The sequence below is a fragment of the Drosophila simulans genome, chromosome 3R (genome assembly GCF_016746395.2).
Source record: "Drosophila simulans strain w501 chromosome 3R, Prin_Dsim_3.1, whole genome shotgun sequence".
NCBI lineage: Eukaryota > Metazoa > Arthropoda > Insecta > Diptera > Drosophilidae > Drosophila > Drosophila simulans.
In genome coordinates, this window is record NC_052523.2 from 3,577,673 (window position 1) to 3,600,492 (window position 22,820).

Here is a 22,820-nt window from a genome sequence, read left to right on the forward strand (position 1 = left end):
AGTAATTTTTGTTGTAAAAGTAATTATGTAAGCCCCATAAGTCTGAAATAATTAGGCAAAACCATGCGAACTTCCGAATTTCACAAAGAGGCTGGTATAGTTAAATATATATGTACATATTCAAGTGACCGCGTTTGTACATACATATTATGTATGTATGTACTTTGTGCAGGCCTTTAATGGGGGTTGATTTGCCAAAACGAAATTGAAGCCTAGGTAAACCGGTTGGTTGTTGTGTTGTATTTGCATGTATGTACACACATACATATGTAAGCCGCCTTCTCCGTTTGCGCCCAATGCGGCATTTTCAAGAAACAGACCGAGGAGGCAGCTGCTATCGAATTTCCAGAAATAACCAGGGAAACGGGCAGGAAATGCAGCACGGGAGGCAGATGTGCTTGGAAAATGTGTACACTGTGTTGACGAGAAATGCACAAACGCACACATAGCATGTAAGAATGTACATACATACATACATATGTACATGTATAGAACAGCAGAGACCGGCAGAGACCGGCGCCTTCATTGAGGTTATGTCTGATGTCATTTGGTACAAATGTGCAAAGAAATGGGTCTATCTTTGCCGTTTAAGTATAGTTTACCTAATACCACACATCTAAGCCTAGTTTGAAACAGTTTCAGCCTTAAATCACGCTTTTTCAACGATAAATGCAAACAGTTGGCTCCATGAAATCATAGCCAGCTGCCAACACAGATTTGATATCGCGATATGACTATATTTGTACATGGATGGTGTCAAAAGCCAACGCATTTTTTTAATGACGACACTTCGGAACCGGCTCACTAAGATCTGCTCAGACAGAGGTGGGCGGATAAGGTGGTGCGTTGGCGGTGTTATGGCCAGCAAGCCCCCACAATCGAGCTATGATGAATACGGATGAATGTCTTAAGCCGAAATGTTTGATCAATAAAGTAAAGTTCGGAAATAGAAAACTGCCTTGCTTTGCAAAGTCAGAATAAATATGATTAGAGAACAAATATGAACCAGAGAAACTGCAAGAGTGGCATTTTTTGCCACCCAACAAATTTGAGTGTATGTGTGCCACTCCCTCGCGGGTACTCACAAATACACACTCAAAATCTTCGGGTGTTTTTTTCAGGCACTCGGGTGCGCGCGCACCCGAATCATAACGGAACTCTTCGTCGCGGGTGCCGAACTCACTCGCCACTCAGAAAGAGAAGGCAAAGAGTGAGAAAAAGGCAAATGCGTAAAAAGGTTTCAGTGGCAAAAACAGTCTGAATTCGAAGCGAAGGAAACAGGTCGCAATTATGGAAGAGAAGTCAGATAGTATAAAAACTAAAATCTTAAATGGAACTTACTCGGTTGCCATTCAACGTAAGGGAAAGAGTGTTATTTGGAGCATTTTATGCGACATTTTAAAGGAAGATGGAACTGTTCTGGACGGATGGCTGTACTGCAGTAAATGCCGCAAAGTGCTCAAATTTGTGCCGAATCACATTTCCAATTTATCCCGACATAAATGTTGCCTGACATTAAGGCGCCCCATGGAGTTAAAAATTGTTTCTGACATCGACAAGGAAGAGGCCATGGAAGTATGCACCCAATGGGTTGTGCAAGATTGCCAGTCGTTTACAGCAGTAACCGGAGCTGGATTTAAGAACTTGGTACAGTTTTTCTTAAAAATCGGCGCAGTCTACGGGGAGCACGTAGACGTCGATGACTTACTACCTGATCCAACAACATTAAGTCAGAAGGCCCATTCGGAAGCAGAGGAAAAGGGGACTATAGTCTCGACCGAGATGAAAGAAGCTGTGGATAGTGATAGCGGAGGAACTATGACAGCAACGGCAGATTGCATTAAAAAAAAAATTATGAATGGAACTTACACCGTTGCCAATCAACGTAAGGGAAAGAGTGTTATTTGGAGCATTTTATGCGACATTTTTAAGGAGGATGAAACTGTTCTGGACGGATGGCTGTTTTGCAGTAAATGCCGGAAAGTGCTCAAGTTTCTACATAACAGCACTTCCAATTTATCCCGGCATAAATGTTGCTTACAATTGAGACGACCAACGGAGTTAAAAATTGTTTCTGAAATCGACAAGGAAGAAGCCATTGAAAAATGCACCCAATGGGTCGTGCAGGATCGCCAGTCGTTTTCTGCAGTAACCGGAACTGGATTTAAAAACTTGGTACAGTTTTTCTTAAAAATCGGCGCAGTTTATGGGGACCAGGTAGACGTCGATGACTTACTACCTGATCCAACAACATGTTGAATGCATACACACATATGCCAATATTGATTTGTAGAAATTTGTAACTGAAAAAGCATCGATGGTTGGCACATTCGATGTTTTCGATTGTTTGCTATCATTGTTTTGAAAAAAAAAACGGTGGAACTTTAGCTTAGCGTGAACCGAAGTTTATATACCCTCGCAGTATATGTAAAAAATATTACAATAGCCCTTAAGAAAAATGTATATGTAAAATTGTATATGTATGTATATGTAAAAATGTAAAATAAATTTGTTTAAACAAAAACAGAAAAACGTTTTATTTCCTTGATCAAACAATATGCAAAGTAAGGATCATATGTTTTGGTTCTTGTTGATGAAATGTAGCATATCTACTACGTTTCCTCCAAGCTTTATCGCTCTTTCACCTCCAAAACTTGTCTAATTATTCCTTATATAATTAAACAATTTATTTATTAAAGTGTCTGTGTTAGTGCGGAGGAAACATCGATTGCTTTCGAAAACTCTCAATGTTTTGAAAAAACTGAAAAACATCGAAGTTTTCCAGCTCTACTATAAATACATTCTACATTTTTTTGACATACACATTTTGGGCTACCAACCTATTTTACACTAGTTTCCTGGTTACAACAATATTTTGCTCTTCTCTCCATACTTAAATAACAGAATTGGCTTTTAAATATTTTTAGTTGCGATTGTTTTTAAACGCATGGACTTGCTTAGTCAATTATACTTTTAGGTTTCGAGTTTCGGAATCATGCAATGGCAAACCAAAGAAGTTTATGTCATTTTAACGGGGAACCTTTTCCTCTGGCTGTCGGACTCCACGTAGGACTCCATCATTGCCTTGCAATTGCTTATTCTAGCATGCTTTTCGGATTCCTCAAAAAGTCGCAGTTTGTTGGTGGGTGAAAAGAGCAGTTCCTCAGCCACGACATCGAAAGAAGCTCGGTGAGAACGACGTGGGTTTTCAGGAATTGATATTTAACGGGTGGCACGGTTGAGCACTAACTCTATTTTATATGACGGGCCACCTGCCAGCTGAGGTAAGAGTTCTCTGACTTTGATACTACTGGCGTTGGTTTCTCCAATGCTTTCAGGGATGCCCGACAGATTTACAAACTATGCTAGGCGGTCTGCGTTTATATACTGACCACTCGGTCACTGCTCTAGAACTTTCTTCATGGTTTCTTAATCGAACGGAATATCTGTCTTCCATTCCGAGTTGTGGTTTGGTACATCCAGTTGCATGGCGCATTTGTGCTTCATCAGACTGGATGTGCTCATCTGGAACTTGTGCATATGGTAGCAGTTGCGGCAAGCCACGAAGATCTCGATGTCAGCACCACTCTTATCCAAGATCAAAGCAAACAGCTGCCAAACCTTGATCCATCCCCGCTTGTCCCGTGGAGTGTACAGACCGTTGGACAGTGTCCGCTTGAGATTGGCTATGACAAATTCGTCGGATCCGGTGTGGCGCACAGCGAGCGGTCAGTGGGTGTCTGCTGCAAGGATAAGTAATTTAAGTCAATAAGCACACTGGTGAAGATGCAACTTCTTCTTACGAAGAAATTGCCGGCCTGCAACAGAAATTGTGGCCATGAGCAGGATTTCTCTGGCTATCGATTCATTATCCACCTGTTCGGGTTCAATGCCATCAAGGCTAGGATCATGCCATATCTCAACTTCTAGAAGCAAATCCGTCGAGGACTTGTTTTCAAATCAAAACAAAAACATTTATTTTTAAAGATGGGATTACTGCGATTACAGTATTCAGTATGTGATTACAGTATTCACGAATAGTTCTCAGTCACTGGGAGATATTTGGAAATTCTGTCACGGGACACAGGTTACTGGGTAAATTTCGCATTATTAAAAAAAATGTAATAATAATTTGTAGCCTAATATTTGTCTTCAAATAAGAAATGTTTAATTTGGCTAGCATTAGGGAATAAAAGTTAGTATATATATTGGTATATTATACTTTACTTTTACTCTAGTTTACCTTTCATGCTAAGAAGAATAAATTAGAATTATAAATAATAAATAAATTATATTATGATAAATTTTATACAAATTCACTGATTAGTTACATGTTGTTAAAATAATTCTTAGTCTTGTCACGAACTATCGTGATCACGAGCTATCGTGAGAAAAATAACGCTCGCTGCTGGAACTAGTTCCAAAACTTTAAAGTTTCCTGGAATTAGTTCATCGTCAAAGCACTGCATTTGATTTCCAAACGAATTTGAACACCTCGTGCTTAAGTACTTTTTAAAATACAGGAAATAATCGAATTAAAACTCGAACCATGACACAAGGCAAGCAAAAAGGAGTCTTATGTCATTTTGAGCATATGCCAACTTTACGCAGACAAGATAAGGAAGCGTGAGTATTTCTCACGAGGATTCGATTGCCATTACTCCTGCACGTTCTTGTTAACTCAACAGCCTAAAGGAACTGCTGCAAACGCGTCTTGTGGAGTGCGGATGGCACAAGGACATTAGGGAAATGATACGCAACATCATCAAGGAGCGCGGAGTGGACAACATAGACCGCGACCAACTGACTGCCGAAATAGTCCCCCAAGTAGGTTCATGTCCACTATTTTTTTTGGCGCACTCTAAATCAATTGAAATCTTAACAGGCTCGCGCTTTGGTGCCTGAAGTCATCAAAAATGAGATCATGATGCGCGTGTACGCCGTCCTCGATAATCCGTTCCATCCCTAACCCCAATATTGAAACCACGTGTTCTAAATTCTAGCACGTGTTTGTGGTTTATTATCGAATTTAAGTAGATATTTACATACTTATGCTAGCTATGAATTGCGGCATTGGTTATACAATACGCATATAATAAATAAACGATAAACAACTACAATTAGTTAGAATATGTTGTCGCTATGTTCACGGTGTGGCTACTCGATTGGCTAAACAAAATTTGTGGTGGTTTTGTTGGGGGAAACTAGGAACGCGGTCGGGCTCTGCTTGTATGTAATATTTCTTCTATTATGCTACAAATAATAAGGCTAAATCGTAAGTGTTAGTTACTCCGTTAATGGTTTACGTTTACTTATTCAATAACGAGTCAATTGAAAAGTCTTTGAATTTGGCGTTGGAATCATCGTTGAACATCTGCGGCTGCTGCAGTTGCTCCTCCTGTTGCTTGAAGTCAGTCGCCGCTGGAGCTGGAGCTGGAGCTGCCGCTGTCGGCAGCATTTTCAGTAGTTTGTTGCGTGGTTTGCGCAAAAACTTTGTGTTTATTTGAAACTTGGTGGTTGGCTTATGGTTCGCAGTGGACTGGGCTTGAAACATGGCAGTGCTTGTGCTTGGGTTTTCCGCTACGGCTGTCGTCGACTGGGCCGCCTGTGATGTTGCTATTGAGGTGGCTGCCTGAACTCCATTAATTGGAGAGCTATAATTCTGGCGCCAGGCACGCAGTTGCCCTCCGGCAATGGACTTAACGATGGCTAGAGGCTTTGATGCGATTGCTGGAGTGGGTGGTTTGGTCGATGCATAAGCATTCGGTCCGAAGCACTTGAGGAAATTTTGAACGTGCAGCAAGCTGTCGTTGTCGTTATTATGCAACGGCCTGCGCTGCTTGTCCTCGTTCTCGTCCTCCGCCTCGTAGTCCACCGACGACTGCTGCTGGGAGGAGGATGAAAAGGTCGAAGAGCTGCTATTGCTGCTGAGCTGTAATGACAGAACTGCCTTAATATGGTGAACAAACAGTGCGAGCCAAGTTTCTGGCACCTACATCATCTTCATTTTTGTCGATCAGCTGCTGAAAGCTAGACTCCGCCGCACTCAGCTTGCTGTATTTGCTGGGCTGGGTCAGTTTCTTGCTGCCGTGATTGCTGCTACTGCTGCTGGTACTGGTACTGCTATGACGGGCTCCTCGCTTGGCCAGGGACTGCTTTCTCTTTAACTTCATCTGTTGCTGCGGCTGCTGAAGGACTTGCTCACTGTGCGACTTTCAGCTAGTTTTGGCGAGGTTATCGTCGCGCCTTAGTTGGGACTGAAAGTAAAAAGTCACGGATGAGTAAGGCTTTCACTATGGATTTTACACTAGTTTTTGGATTATTTTTGAACAATTTAGTTTTGAAGGATACACATCTTGATCTTCTCTTTCAGCCTGGCACACAAAAACAACAAACAATTTCGGGTTAGCTGCCAACAGCAATGGTATATTAACAATGAACTATTATGGGCATAGAAGCGGATGAATTCGAAATAGTGGCGTGTGTGATTTGTAATTTATTGCGCTTTTCCGATTGATTGACTGATCGAATGAATGACTGGCTGACTGATTGACTGACTGACTGACTGGGTGGTGAGTAATGCGTAGATGATCATGGAGCTGACGCAAAATTAAAAGGTGTGAATGCACGAATTACAGGCACTTGCTTATGATTATGGATTCTCATGTGGCAAGGACATGCGCCCACAATCACACTGACACACACACAGGAACTCGCTCGCACGCACTCTACTACCTGATGATGCGTGCTGTAGAGAGCCGCGTGGTGCACCGCATAGGAGGAGGAGGTGCTACTTAAACCGTCAACGCCAACGCCGCCGCCACCCACTTGAATCTGAATGCTAGGATGTTGGTGTGGGTGTGGGTGGTGGTGCTGCTGACCCATGCCCGTGCCCGCTGTGGTCGTAAAAGTAGTTGTGGTTGTTGCTGCTGTTGCAGCCATGGCTGTCGCTGACCCACCTCGTCCAATTCCACCGGCAGCACCACCTCCAGCGCCCAGGCTCATTCCCACGCCAAGCATATGGGCGGCTGCCACAGCAGCGCTGGTGTGGTGCGACTGATGCAGATGATGTGGCACTTGTTGCTGCTGCTGCTGCAACGGATGCGACTGGTGTTGGGCCTGATGCTGCTGCTGCTGCTGCGATGAATGCTGGTTGTGCAAACTGTTGCTGTTGACGGCGCTACTGGCATTTAAGCTCCAAACGCTGCTGTTGCTGTTCCCAGCATTGTTGGACCCATGGGCCGCAGAAACGTGCCTGTAAGAATGGTATAACCCAAGATGTATAAACCACTGCTTTAAAGTTCAGTAAGGCAAATCCTCTCACCTCATTCCCAAATTGGTTGCATTGGACATGCTCATGCCGGAGATCGACATGGATGATGCAGGCGGTCCGCTGGCACTCGAAGAGCTTGTAGGATTACTACTGCTGTTGCTCACACTATTGCTCATTGTGTTGTTGCTGCTGTTGCTATTGCTATTGCTGCTGTTGCTGGTGGCACCTGGTCCGCGATAGTCGAGCACTCCACTGGAACTCGCAGCAGCCACTGTTGGCCGGCTATTGGCCATGGTGGGGATGGTGGTATTGATGGCCGTTGTTGCCAGTGAGACGGCTGCTGCGATTGTTGTGGCCGCATTGAGGGCACTCATGTTGCTGCCGAGTCCGATGTTGCTGGTGCTGCTGTTGCCGCTGGAAGCTATTGTGGAAATGACAGAAGTTGTACAAGTTGATGTTGCTGTTGTTGTTGAGGTTGTTGTTGTGGTTGTTGGAGCTGCCGTTGTTGATATGGCGGCTGTAAGCATTTTGGTTAGATTGTGAGTACCCCGTTGTTGCTGTTCCATCTCCACGAAATTTGTATGTTTGTGCGGTATTGTATTAGTTTGTAATTTGTGAGTGCGGTATGGTAGGTAGAGGAGTGTTGAACTTAGTGTGCGGGTGTGGGGCTTTCCTCACTGCATGCAACAGACAGCAACACAACGAACTTAAGTGTAACTAAAAGTAACAGCTCTTGCCCTGGAGTTAACCACCAACCCAGCGTGTTAATACTTGGCTAAGCAAACTCTGAAAACTCTAGGCACCGATAACGAAAACTTAAGTAAATAAATTTAGAATTTGTGTTGGTTTTGTGTTTAATATATTAAACATTTTATTCATTTTGTAAATAAATAAAATCGAAAAGTTTTTGCTTTAAATATCCAAAGAACTTAACTATTAACTTGGCCAAGGAAATCATATCTCGTTACAAGAGTAAGTATAATTAGATCTGTATTTTCCGTAAATACATATAACTAACTTAAAAGTATAAATAAGGGTAAAGTTATCTAGTCGTGGTATGGTTCGATGATAAGGGTAGAGAAGCATTCCGTTTTAAAAAGATGACGAGTTGTCAATGTAGTCGATAAATGCAATAGCTAATTTCTCAATCACTGCTTTTGTGCAACAATCTGTAATTTGATTTACAGCACGTCGCTGTGTATTATATGTACATTATTTGTTTATGCGGATGACCATTGGTAACCAGATTAGTTGTTGACTTAATATAAGTTACTTAAGACTACAACGCGAAGTGAACTCGAATTCAATTTGTATGTACAACGAATACCAAACAAAAAATGGATGTACAGATAACTAAACGCAAAATTTGGTCTGTGAGCAGTGGCTGTGTAAGTGGGATGTGGGCTCCTCCAGTGCCACATGGTTGGAGCGAGCAAGTGCCGACACCAAGTACAAGAGAGAACCGGCGCCCTCTCTTACTTACCATGCGCCTCGGCCTTGGTGTTGCTTGCGATGGTACTCAGCGGGATCTGCAGCCGCGCATTGACCGCCAGCAGGTGATCACGTCGCGCTATGAGGCTGGTCACATGCTCCTCCAGCCGGAGGTTTTCGCTCTGCAGCTGGTGCAAGCAATTAAGCAGCGAGGCAACTGCGATTGAGACATTAAGTGTTAATTTCATAGAACTAGCATTTAGCTCCCGATATGCGACTCATACTCACTGTCAAAGTGCTGCGCTTGCTCCATGAGAAACTGCGAGCCCTGCTCCCACTGGCGCTCCAGCAGCTGCTCCAGACTTTGCGGAATGGGCATGTTGCCGTTCATGCCGCCACCGCTGAACATCGATTGCAGCGGATTTTGAGCAGGTGTGGGGTTGCTAGGAACAGCAGTGGAGTTGCGCTGGAAGGAGGAAAACATTATTTTTAATGTATGTTCCATGTAATAATATATTTAAAGCTCCTTACCTGCTTGCCGGGGAACGGAACTCCGGCGTATTGCGAGTTCATTGAATCGGGAGTGTAGATCGAGTGATCCTGGACCTCCATGTGCAGCTGCTCGGACAGCTTCTGGGCCACGCTGCTGTTTGGGTTGATCTGGTTGCCCAGCATATGCGCCGCCGTGTGTGTAATGATCGAGCTGGCTGAGCTGACAGCATTGGACGATGCGGGAGTAGCAGGAGGCGTGGGTGTGCTGCCAGCTGGATTGCCGGAGGCATTGCTCGCCCCATTCTGCAGTATGCGCACATCCTTGAGATCCTGTTGAGAATTGTTCAGGGCAGCTGCTGCTGCCGCTGCCGCCGCTGCTGCAGCTATCGTCGCATCTTTGGCCTTGCGTCCTCGCTTCCGTACATTCCCAGGTTGAGCAGCCGCCGCTGTCGGAGCTCCAGTCAGGGAACCGGGTGCAGTAGTTGCGGAGTGCATGGCCGATCCTATCTCTGAGCCGGGCGAACTGGGCGGGGAATCCTTAATGGCGCTCACAGGCATCATGGGCACGTCCATCTGGGTCGTCTGACTCTCGTAGGTAAACTTGAGACCACCGGTGGAACTACTAGTTGCCACCGAGTTAAGTGGCAATTGGTTGCTCAGTACGACCAAGGGAGATGTTGTCGCGGGCACTGCAGATGCTGATGACGATGAAGTGCTGGCCGAGCTCAGATCAAGCGTTCTGTTGTTGGGTTTCGACGTGGGCGTATTGGAAGAGGCAGTGGTATTAGTATTAGTGAATTGCAAAATCTCTAGATCTTCATGTTGCTGATGTGACTGTTGCTGTTGTTGCAAGTGCGTTAAGCTAGCTGAGTTGGAAGCTGAGGCTGAGCTAAGATTTGCAGGGGAAATGGATCTAGCGGGGGGTGCATATTGCTGCTGCTGCTGCTGTTGTTGTTGCTGATACAGCTGCGTCTGCTGCGCACGCAACATTTTCTTGTTCAGAGGCTTGGCTTGACTGGCGTTGCTGGTCGCCGGCAAGGCATTTCCGGTGGAGTTGCTGCTGCTGCGATAGTTTCCTGAAGCAGACATATTAACCGGAGAGTCTAGCAGATTAACCACATTAGCCGCACCACTGGTGCCGCCCCCACCCGAAGACGAGGACGAAGAGGACGAGCTGGACGAGGATGTCTGCTCGCCATTGTGATTGCCATTGCTACTGTTATTGCGCGTGTTGCGGCTATTCGAATTCGCCCCAGCCGCTGCTGTTGCTGGCGGGGAATCTACTGAGGACGAGGACAGAGATTGCAGCATCACCACCGGCGAGGATACAACTGGTGGTAACGCAGATGTTGGTGGCGGGGTTGGCGTTGCACTGTAGAGAGGCGAACTGTGGCGACTCTGCTTTTCGGCTGGTGTGGCAGCAACAGTTGCTGGTGTTGCCGTTGTTGCCACCGACGCACCCTCGCTCTTATTCATTGCAGCCCCACGCTTTTTGCCCGATCTCGAGGGACCCTTGGAATTGGAGGACGATGTGGCTGGGGCAGTTCCGCCGGACAACGAGGACGAGGTAGTGGAAGTGGAAGTGGATGAGGACGAGTTGGTGGAGGAGTGCAGCTGCGATGACGCGTTTTGCTGCTGCTGTTGGTGTAACTGTTGCTGCTGCTGTGGATTTTGTTGGTGATGGCTATTGTGATGGGTGGGGTGATGGTGGTGGTGATGGGCATGGGCGTGGGCATGGTGGTGACTACTGCCACTCTCACCGGACCGCGATCTACGTGTGATGGTGGGTTGGTTGGGTGATTAAATCGTGTATGGTGTAGGAAGACATTAAGCAAACGAGAGAGAGAGAGACAAAGTGATTTTTATAGATCGCGCATTCTGGATTTATGTACGTTCTTCAACTTTGCGTGGACATAAGCACAAGTGAACGAAATATTGAATTAAAATAAAAAGTAATGCTTCAGAAAATTAGGTGCAACTGAAGAATTCTGAATCTTTTGTGGAAAATGGAAGAGGAAACAAATAAGAAGTTTGAAAGTTTCGCGTACTTTCATTCGTGCTATTAAAAAAGATACGAACTCGAATCTGGCATATTTCCATATCGAATCATTTTGTTTGATTTGCATATAATAATTGCATCTTCATATTATTTTCGATTTCATAGGAACAGAACGTAACCAAATATCACTGAGTGAAAATAAGGACACTCACAGCAACACAACAACAAAATCATAACGTAAGGTTTTGAATAGATATATCTAACATCGAATATAAACTAAAAGAACTAGCAAGCACTAGCAAAAAGCAACAAATACCAATGGATAGTGCCACTAATGGGACTGACTTATAGTCGAGCACACATACCTGCTGCGTCTGGCCGGTGGCGCCTCCTGCTCCTGCAATTGTTGCACTCGTGTCGTCTGCTTCTCATAGCTGATCTTCAAGTTGCCGCTCTCCGTGGTCGTGGCAGTGAGGTTACCACTCGGTAATGGAATGCCACTGGCGGAGATTATGCTGCCACCACTGTTGCCACTGACTAGCGTGCCCAGAGCCGGCGATGATTTGCCGCTCTGATGCTGGATGACCGACGAGGACCCACCGCTGATTGTTCCGCCATGAAAAGCCCCAGCGGATCCTCCCATTGGCGGACCAACCAAAGCATTGCTTAGCTGCTGCTGATGCTGAGATTGTGCACCACTGCTGCGCGATGATGCCGAATGGGATTCTGCAAACAAAAATGTGTACACAGGCATTACAATTTTAAACTATTACTTATTTATACACATTACGGGGTAACTCCTAGTGTATGCACTTTCAAACTTACCGCTGGTGCTACTACTGCTAGTGCTGCTGGTGGGCAGATTGATTCCAGGTACGTTGGCCGTGGACAGTGGCACGGAGACATAAAGGCTGGGTGCACTACTGCTGCTCGCAGTCGATGCCTGCTGATTGCTACTGCTGCTAATGTCCTTGATGTTGCTGCCGTGCTTGGTGCTACTCGTGTTGCTGCTGCTGCCACTGCCTGCGCTTGCGGTGCCACTCGACTTGCTCGATTCTGTCTTTGGATAGCCGCCAGACCCCACGGCGGATTGTGCTCCTCCAGGTGCCGATACTCCGGAACTGTTACCGCTGGAGGTTGAGCCGGCATTGCCGCTAATGCTGCTGCCTGAGGTAGTGGTGCCCGTTGCTGGAGGGGCTGATGCCGCCGTCGCACTCGCAGTTACCGCAATGGATGCACTCGTCGAGCTGGCCAGCGGTGCATTTACTTCGGCGGTTGCGGATGTTTGATGGGTCGGCGGGCTGAGTTCGGTACGTTGCTGCAGGCGAAAAGAAGGCAGGAAGTGGTAAATTAGTATGTGAATGCTTGGATTGTGATTCAGAAGCAAACAAAACTAACTGATAAAAACCCATACTACTAACTATACGATAAGGTCGGCGAATCTGACAACTAAGAACTTGTTAGCCCTAGTTGTGTTTCGTAATACACAACGAAAGGGGGATTTTATAAAACAGTTGAGGGTTGTTATGGTTTTGCATCAGAAACTTGCGTTCTCTGATCACAAACACATATTTGAAACTTTAAAGCTTGCTCACGACAAGTACTTATGTATGACGCAAATATAAACGTTATAGTTGGTATTTCCTGCATGGGATTTGCGATAATGTTAATGAGAAATGTAAAATATAATGATAGAACCTCTTAAGTAACGACATTATTATTTGGTATCACATACTTTAAAAAGATTTTTTAATATTTATATTTGGTTTGCATTCATGCTAATTCATTTCAAAAACTGACCACCTTAAGACGTATCTAGCTGCCAGACATTTGGTTATGAACGCAGAATAAGTTTATAAGATGAATCGATCTAAATGTCTAATTATTAAAGAAATTTCCACTCACGTTACTAAAAATGTCTTTCCAAACTAAAATATCTGTATTTCAATCATTCAAATGATACCCTCGCAGAGTGTTTCAAAAATCATTCTTCAAAACTTTATCAAAAGTTTCCCAAGGGGGAATCCATATCGGTGTAAATAATGGTGTTTGTTCCTCGGCCGATTTGCTTTTTAGCTTTGCGGTCATTAGCAACATCCGGTTGGTGGTGAGCCATGTAAACACATGTTTACAACACCATCACCAATGAGCCAGAAGAATAACAATCGCAGAAGACACTGGAACTGGAAAGCACCAGAGAACACAGCTTGATTAACAGGCCCATAACAGGCTGTTAAACTGTTCAGCTGAACCAGCAATCACAGCAAGCCATTGTTGTTGCTACAGCAAATGCATGCGGGTGGATGAGAGAAAGAGAAGGCTGCATTCACAACCTACATATGTGTTCCATATAGATAAAAAAAAAAGTCTGCCACATTAATGCAACTCACAAGCTCTTATCGCTGATGTTGCTGCACACACAAAAAAATGAGAAATATATAAAAAAAACAAAACGAACGGAACAAGTAAGTGAGTCAGAGTTTTAAAAAGAATGCAAGACACCCAGGCTGCAGCTGCAACAAATGTTGCTGCAATGCTGGGCGAGTTTTTCACGTTGTTCTTGCTTTTGTAACGTTTGTACTTTTGTGGTTTTGGCTCGACATATGCTGCCATATGCAGCTCAATTATATACTATATGTATATTTATACGTCGGTTTGTGTGGGGCAACAAATGTTACATGCAGCGAATGCACAAAAAACAATAAAGAGCAAGGCCTACCGAGAGAGTAACTCCAACTCCGCTCATTTTGATTTCGCCCACCCCCTCTCACACTTTACTCACTCTCTTTCTCTCTCACTAGCTACTTCTCCGTCTCTCTCGCTCTCGTTGTGCCATCAGACTTCCTCTCTATTGTTGTTGCTGTTTAATATCGGGGTTGGGGTGCAACATAACACACACACACACACATCCAAATGCAATGAAGTTTCGTCACGTAGACAAAAAAGAGACAAAAAGAAAAGCCTATGAACGAACGGCGTTGCCACCTGATGGGTGGTTTTCCCAATAGGAAATCCCGTTTCAATTGGGATCTCTCAACAACGAGGTGGTAGCGCATGCCTGTTGCTCTGAAAACTGCGGTTTCAAATTTCCAAAACCGACAAAAACACCTTCATGCCTCATTAGATTCAGGTCAAGAAAAAGGAAGAACCGGCCATTACCGGGAACCACTCAAACTGCCATCTGCTACATTGAAACATCGAGTTACAATCAGAGGTGTTTATGAAAAGTGTAGTATTTCGTCAAACATAAAAGTGAAAATAATATACTTCTCATCGGCACACAGTATTTCAATACAGTTTAAAAGTTTGCTAAGTTCTACTGTATGCCAACGTTTTGCGACATGTTTTGTAATTGAAAATCGAGTTAATCCTTTTTCATGGTCAAGTTCTGTACTCATCCTAAGCTTTTCGAATTGTTTTCTAACCCTCCGCTTTTTTTGTGGTTCTCCTGCTAGCCAGCTGCCGCAATCGTGATTATCCTGTTGCTGCAGCTAATGGCCTGAAGTCGGAGCGGAATCAGGATAGCGAAGCAACCCCTATGCTATACAAACATATTTTTTTCGACAACTTGAGCGTGCTTTGCATTCGGAAATCGCTTCCTGGACACATTTCAATTTTATTTCCATTGTGCGACAAATTCAATTCAATAAAAGGAGCCCGGCTAAGTTCAGGCAGCCGGAAGCAAAACACCAACTATAAATATTATATTAGCGTGTCTGCGCTCGAATGACTGCTTGCTCACTCCTACCCCTTCGCGATTTACCCTCTCTTTCTGGCAAACAATGCTGTGGGTTAATGGTCGTATAAAGGGTTGTCCTTGTCCCCTTTGCGGAAAGAATTCGCATAAGCGACGAAAATATCCAAGCAAACAACAAGCAAGTCGCCAAATAAACGATAGAATTATTCAAATTGAATAAAGCGTTATTTTTTTTGTAACTGCCTGAGGAAACGCAGTCGTCGAGGAATCAAGAGGAATTGCTCAGATTTCAACGAATAAACAAAACGTCTGGTATATCCTTTATTGAATTAAGGCCTTAAGTGGCAAACGGAATGTCTAGCACAGGGGAAACTACAACTTTCTACTTATCTAGGGGATAATTGGGCGATCAAAGGGAATGTATGGATAGGATTTCGGTAAGTGCCTTCTGGATGATTGCAAAGGACTTAACAGATGAACTAGAGGGGTCGTAAATTAAATTAACTAAGACCCATCCATTTTTTATTTGCGAAGCCTTGAAGCCTCAAGAATATAATAAGCTTTAGTACACTAAGTATCATACGCCAAGAAAAGGCCCAGAAACAATCTAAAATTTTGTACAAAAGACCTTTATCATAAAATTGGTGAATCCTTACATGGCCATATAAATAGAAAAGGAAATCCCACACAGAACACTCGAAGTAAGATGTTTGGATAATAAATAGGACAGGTAGTAGACGTAGTTTTTTAGAATTACTAAGCACATTTTAAGTTACCAAAATAAATATTAAAGGGAAAGCAGTAAATATAAATATAAATATAAAATAAATCCCAGGAAAGCAGTTCTTATAAAAATGTTTTCTTTACAGTTTAATCCACTGCTGAACGAAAAACCATGACGCGCTTGCCAATTAAAATAACAATTAGAGCAAAAGTTGGGACAAGCGAAAAACAACAAGATGACAGCAGAAAGGAAAGGTGAGTGAATACAGATCCCAGGCCAGGACAACGGCCCGCATACCTGGGAGCTAAGAATCGGCAGCTGTAACAAGATCGAAGCGAGGATCAATCAGCCGCCAGGAAGCAACAGCCAGCGCACAGGCACGAAAACGTAAGGGTAGCTCCGAGGAACGAGCCCAAGATGTTGCCACGAGGGAGCGAGGAAGATGCTTGGCAGCTGTCGTAAACTAGGCGCAAATGTGCCATGCTGACTGTATTGCACAAGGCCAGAAGAAGGAAACGACCCCGGCCAGGATACAATGCGATATCCCAGGGATATGCCCAGGCAGCCAGCGAAGCCGTCCTGTTTTCGGGATAAGTTTTTGCCCTCTGAAGGGGAAACGACAAGGATAAGGCGAACAGCTGTCTGCCCGGAATCCCCTCGGCTGGTCGGTCACGTCGGTCCTGGATAAGGCAGCAGGAAGCAGGAGATGGAGGAGGACTAGCAGAAGTAGAGTCCGCCCTTAATGGCACTTACACTAATCAATAATCGAGCACCATGTGTCACAACTCTGATATATGCGTTTTAAGGCCAATTGGAGTGGAAGGACGGCAGGGCAGGGAAAGTGGATGCGGGCGAGGGGCGGAGCCCGGCGTAATTGAAGGTGTCTTCCCTCTCATCGCTCCTTTTGTTTTCCAGCATTCGGGGCAGGTGGCTCGGTCCCACAGTTGCAGGTGCATGTTGCACGTTGTGCACTGCACGGTGAAAATGCGTTTAAATTATTGATGGAGTGCCAAAGACATTGGCAATGGGGGTTGCTTTAAAATAAAGGATCCATTAAATAAATAAAACGCATTGCCAATGGTTGGAATTTAAATAAGAGACCCTAATGGCTGGATCAGTATCCCGGCATCATGGGAAACAAAGGGCGATCACTCACGTTGGGAGATATGAGTATGAGAAAAAGAAAAAGGACAAATAAAAAACGGATCAGTTTCTAAGCGAAAATGAAAGGGTTGAGATCGAATATCACATTTGGAAAAATTCTTATGTCTGCGGTTAATACTTAAAAACAAGAAGTGACTGAGCGAACTGAGAATACTGATGTCAAACTATTTTTTCCAATTAATTCGCTTGAATGTTTTACCTGAAAATGTTCGTTGGTACCTTATTGTAAAAGCATGCTTTTGTCCGAAATGAAAAACGGAAGAGATTCTCATTTTTTGTGCTCGAAAACGACCTTTGAATCTTGCCATTCTCAACGAGATAAGAAATCAGTTCCTGCAACCTAGTATCAACAATATTTGATACTTGAAATTCAAGGATCATTGATAATTTTAATTAACAGCACCTGCCACAGCAACGAATCAAAATACATATTTATCACCATATGGGATCATCATTGTTTTCACAGAATTCGAGAAGACTCGCTAAAATGGAAATAACTTCTCTTTTAGATCTGCTTCTGTTTGCAACCATTTCCTAGTTGACAGACCAGACAGCCTCCATGAAATTCCGAAAATAGACTCGAGGGATTGGCAGGGACAGATGCTTGGATGCACGGATATGCTTGGCGCCGTGTTCTTTGATGACAGGGGGAGGGGATATAGGAAAGTGTCTTGTGGACCGGACCGAGGCAAAGTCAAATTCTTACCCCGGAAAGCAGGAAGCGTATTTTTAAGTTGTGCGGATATGTGGTGGTGGCTCCTACCGCTGCACCCGTCCCCGTCGCTCCACCACCCAGATAAGAGGGCGAGGCGGAAGCCGAGCCGCCCACATATTCGATGGTCGCCGAGGGCGTGGTGGAGGCGGACGAAGGCGACGACGAGGCGGAGGTCGAGTGCTGGCTGTTGTTGGGGTGGTGGTGCGTTGGATGGTGGTGATGTCCCTCCCGATCCCGCTCCTTGTCCCGCTCCCGGTCCCGATGTCGTCGATGCTCGCGATGCTCCCGATCGCGGTGCTTGTGATGCCGGTGCTCCTTGCCCTCGCGCTCCCGCTTCTCGCGTTTCTTCTTTTTGTTCTTGCGATGCTCCTTGTACTCGGCCATGTCGATGTGGTTGTTGTTGCTCTCGGCGGACTCAGCCTCGGCGGTGGCCGCCATGCTCACCATGGCAGCGGTAAAGTCCACCAGAGCTGCGCCCGATGTGGCTGCCACTGCAACGGCCGGAGCCACGTCCATCGGCTGCGACTGCGAGGTGTCCATGGTGTCCATCATCATCATTTTGGCCGCTCCTCGCCCCCGTCTTCTTTGCGAGAGAGCCAGGTTGACCCCTATCCCTCCTCCCTCTCTCTCACACCGTTGCTGTTCGATTCTACTTTGTGCTCCGTAATTAACTGGACAGGCTCTCCAGTTCTTCCGTCTTCAGTCTTTTTGGACGTTTCTTCTTCGACGGGACGGCCTGGCCTTTGTTGTTGTATCGCTTTCAATATTATTATTTTGTATGCTGCCTGTATTTTGTATACACTCACGCACGCAAACACTCGCAAACACAATCACAAAATCACAGCGCATACGTGAGAACCACCTCCGCCGCTCTCTCTCCCGTTTTTGTTGTTGCTATTGCTATTGCTTTTCTTGTTGTTGTTGGGGTGAATAACTTTTTATGTGGCGGCGACTGGGCTGGCTCTTGCTCTCTGTCACTTCTTGTTTCGTATTGCCTTCTCTCTCACGCGCGCACACACATCACCGTCGACGTTTAAACTTTTTTTCCTCAACGAAACTTAATTTCTTTTAAATGGAAACTTGTCGTTATTTCTTGTTGGAAAAACATGCGAGAGCCAGAAGCGGCCACGTGAATTTTTTTCAAATAAAACACACACAGAACTAAACTTAATTGGAGGTGTCACACACACACACGCTCGTTCTCGCTTAACCGAAAATCAACAAATTATCCACTGTTTTTCTGGTTCACATGCACGGAGGCTGCAGCGTCGGCGGAGCTGCATGGCCAAAGAGTAAGCTACGGAGCTATAGTTGCTGCATGGCCGCACGGAGTTCGAAATTCGAATAAACTGGCCAGTTTCCATCCGAGCGCTTAGAAGCTACACAGCACAGGAGCGAGCGGGAGAGGAAGAGCACAGAGAGTAGAAGCGCTCTCAGAGAGCGTGCTGCATTGTTGTTGTTGGTTTGGTTGGCAGCCGGTTTTCCGTGGGGGATTATTGAGACGTCTGTATGTATTGTTGTTGCTGCTGCGCCAGTGTGAGTGCATGTCTGCACGTAGGCCAGACGCACACTCACACGCACGCACCGGTGTGCAGACGGTAAAAAAACAGAAGAACACACGGCGGCAGCATAAAAATAAACATACTTTCGTAGGTTCAAACATACATGAAGGAGTTGAGTAGCAAACGGAGGCACATAAGTTAACTGGAAAAACGTTACCCAGTGAGCATTTGGGAGTGGGATTTAGGTACTTGAGAACAATTAGCAAGGTGCAAATTTATTCAAATTCATGAATTCACCATTGAGTGTTAAGCCTGGCTCTAAACATGCATCACGAGGAGTGACGTCGAAAGTATAGACTGTGCAACGGTATAGCTCAGGTGCACAGAAAGAAATGCAGTGCTAAACAATTCATTAAAACAATATTTCAGTTTAAATTCCAAATAGGATATTTACAAAAGATCATGATCAAGAAATGATATCCAATAATTGCCTAATATGGCAAAAATTAAGATTACTTTAATACTACATTTAAAATAACTCACATCTCTTTTTTTTATGTGTAAAAGTGAATCTTTCACATACGCAGTGTACTCTCTATCTCTCTCTCCTTGTCTCTCACTTTGAGCAACAAAGATTCGGATTCAAATGCAGCCGAACTACAACAACATAAACTGCATGTCGTAATACTGTTGATGTAATAAAAAAGCGCAGCAGCAGCAAAAACAACACTGTAATGACCAGGAAGAGCGAAGGCTAAAGAAAAGCTTAGCAAAACAGAAATGTGACAAAGAGCAATAAATTAAAAGAAGACTGACCAAGTTAGCAGGGACTGCAAATTCTAACTGGAATTCCTGGGCCAAGAAGTACCTGTTAGTCGCTGCAGTAATTGTTATTTTATTTTATGAGACCCATTAAAAAGGGATAAAAATCTGGCTTTAGAGGAACAACTACATATGCATATAATAATGGTGTTTCGTTGTTTATGGGCTAGGAAGTTTATTGCTTGTAACATCAATTTAAGACCGGTCAACAGATGTGCTCGGATAATACTTAAGGCACTAACACTTTTATTTGCATATTATACTCATAAATATTGTTTAAATATAATAAAAGTATTAATAAACACACAAATTCATGGAGAATTTGTATTTTTATTGCTATAACTATAACCTTTAATGAAAGAAAACTGTTCCCAGCCAGCCTAAGAACAGTTTCGGAGAGCAACTTCTGAGAGAAAGAGAGTGAGAGATACGGAGAGCAAAGCGAGAGACGGTTGCAACATAAAAACAAACGCAGATGTAGATATTTCGTTGTGTGTGCTTTATGCAATGCCCATCAGCGAGCGAGCGAGATAGACCGATGAGGGCGGGGGTGGGTGGCAATTGCTGCATGCAGGTTAATTCTACTCTCACTGCTGTTGTTGCAGCCGTATTTGTTGTTGTAGTTACCAGACAGCGATTTGAGAAGACAAAACAGGAAAATGAAAAATAATTGAATTGTAAGGCAATGTTTACAGGAGAGGAGAGGGAGAGAAGGAGCCGCCACCGCAGACATTTGCAATTGGCAATAAATAAAAGAAGTGCAAGAAGAAGAAGCAGCAGCAGCAGATTGTTTGCAGCTGGAGTGGTAAGCAGAAGAAGAAAAAGCGAGCATAATTTGCGATGCAAATAAAAGCCCAAAAAATCATGGTGCAGAAAGGCAAAAATGAACGTTAAGTGGCATTTACCTGGCGACGCAGCAACGGTGGAGGGGCATGGCGGGGGGAAGGCAGGTGAACGTGCCTGTTTTACAAAACAAACAAACCCAACAAAAGCCAAGGGGGAGTCTTTGGGTTTTTGGGTTGGGCGGCGTTGGGGCACAAATGTTGCCGTTGCAACATCGCGACCGTAATCGAATCACCAGAAAGGTGGCAAAGGAACAATGGCGCCGTCTTCGTTGCCGCTAGGAAAATTAATTTTACTACAGGCAAAACTCGGTATCACGAACATACTTCAGCTGACCAAGTTCATTGTTTGAGACCTTTAGTTTTCAGGTTTTTAAAGAATATCAGAATATTCTTTAACAAAAATCCAAGTTTCATTGAAATTCCAACATTGCTTTTTGTAAGTTACTTCTTGTCAAAAACTCATTGTCATAGGGACAATTCATAATTAAAAGCAACTCGACCATAAAGCACATAAACATGCATTAATTAGTGCAATCCCCGGGCTCAGACAGGTGATGTTTTCAAGTCTCGACAGTGGCGGGTCGTTCAACCCGACAAACAAATCTTAAAAAAAGGGGGTTTCCCAGCACTCAAGGAATCAAATGAATTGTGCAAATATTTCTCCAGGCAACGTTTTTAACTTTGCACACGCCACTGAGCAAACGCATTAAGGACGCACTATTGATCATCAAACGACAGAAGGGTAAGCAGCTCACGCCTGCCAAAAAATCAAATTAAAACAAAAATGTCACTCTGAAATATTTACACAAGTGTCAGTTCAGCGGTTTAGTTCAGCCAGAGCTGCCAGGTCGTGAGAGTTTTATTTTGGGGTTGAAAACAAGCACAAAACACATCGAATATGAATCAGGTTGATTATTATTTACATCCCAGTGAAAGTATAACAATAGCTTGCAATTTGCTATCCCAACGATTATATTAAAATTTATAAAAGCCAAGTCTTTGAGGTGGGGTTTAGTCAAGGACCAAAGTACCCACATATCCACTTTTTTTATTAGCATCAGTGCTGTTGATAACTGTACCACAAGACCCAACTAAAGGCATTCACAAAAGGTCCAAACAGGAATAATATAGCGACACGTGTCGCTAACGGGAATTTGTCAAATTCAGGCAACACGCGACCCGGAGATTCGATAAAAACTCAACGACCCACCCACACCCAAACATGGTGTTGTTGTTGCTCGGGTGACCCGACATTTCAAGGAAGTGAAATAAATTAATTGCCACGCCAAAAGGTATTTGTCGAAGCGAGTTTCATGGTCATTTCAGGAGAACTGGCCAAAAGTGAAATTCACGCCGAGCGGCTGACTTTCGAAGACAAGATCATAAAAAAACTAACCCTCAGCCGCCGAGTGAGGGTGTCATAAAAAGTAGTTTCGTTGCAAGTACACCCGGTAATTCTCAGTTGTTTTCCCCTGACATTTGACAACCGCTCATAATCGAAACAGTCAAGAGGAACACAAATTATGAATTATCACCCTGCCGTTGGGCGGGTGGATTTTTAAACTGTGCAACACTACTATCGCTAGCGAAGGACATGCCACCCGAACCACCCGCTTGAGGTCCTTCCGCTTCCCGATTTTTGGTTCTCAGGCCACCCCCCACAGTTCCCTGCGGTAGTTTGCCATTTGGTCCTCACAATTGGTGGCCCAAATGAGCGCAGCAGTGAGCCGCTGAAAACTGTCAGTCTGTGGCCAAACGGTTCCGATTCGATGCGGTTCCATTCTAACCCCCGCCAGAGTCAAACACACTGGGACATTTTACTTTGTAATGTGAAATCAATAAGTTGGCCATTAAATGCACGCTAGTCACGTAAGGCAATTGATATCATGCACATTCGATTTCACATTGTGTCATTTCGAATGTGTCATTTCCTGATCTAATCAATCAATCGCCTTTTCTGTAACATCTCAACGCGGTCGGTGGGTAAACACAAGCCCCCACTGGAAAACCTTGCACTCGTCTTCCGCAAACCGAAAAAATCAGCACAACCACATGTTCTCTATCTTAGCCATTATCATGTTCGATCAGGTATACAAATGGTCGCGGCATAAATCTATTCGCGCCATTGAAAGCCAGAAATTGAACATTAATAACAT

The 22,820-nt window shown here is 44.4% G+C and overlaps 2 protein-coding genes across 18 annotated transcripts in view; one reads left to right on the forward strand and one right to left on the reverse strand.

The window, feature by feature from the left end:
• The first annotated feature begins 4,431 nt into the window (after positions 1-4,431).
• LOC6727039 (enhancer of yellow 2b transcription factor) lies at positions 4,432-5,339 on the forward strand. Its single transcript, XM_002102401.4, has 3 exons — positions 4,432-4,626; positions 4,689-4,827; positions 4,886-5,339. The coding sequence occupies exons 1-3, from the start codon at positions 4,550-4,552 to the stop codon at positions 4,967-4,969; spliced, it is 300 nt and encodes a 99-aa protein (XP_002102437.1). The 5' UTR covers positions 4,432-4,549; the 3' UTR covers positions 4,970-5,339.
• A 753-nt stretch (positions 5,340-6,092) lies between these two features.
• LOC6727041 (protein AF-10) overlaps positions 6,093-22,820 on the reverse strand; it is a 28,594-nt gene continuing 11,866 nt past the window's right edge. For 5 of the 17 annotated variants that reach the window (XM_044923185.1, XM_039294567.2, XM_039294566.2 and 2 more), the window contains exons 6-13: positions 12,021-12,513; positions 11,561-11,921; positions 9,236-10,967; positions 8,993-9,170; positions 8,757-8,921; positions 7,325-7,790; positions 6,736-7,255; positions 6,093-6,257 (exon numbers count right to left, since the gene is read on the reverse strand). In XM_044923185.1, coding sequence (XP_044779120.1) covers positions 6,216-6,257; positions 6,736-7,255; positions 7,325-7,790; positions 8,757-8,921; positions 8,993-9,170; positions 9,236-10,967; positions 11,561-11,921; positions 12,021-12,513 — 3,957 coding nt within the window. In that variant the 3' untranslated portion in view covers positions 6,093-6,215. Of the gene's footprint in view, positions 6,258-6,735; positions 7,256-7,324; positions 7,791-8,246; positions 8,922-8,992; positions 9,171-9,235; positions 10,968-11,560; positions 11,922-12,020; positions 12,514-17,486; positions 18,879-22,820 lie in introns of those variants that run through there. The other 12 variants (XM_039294578.2, XM_039294577.2, XM_044923187.1 and 9 more) reach the window with 11 other exon arrangements.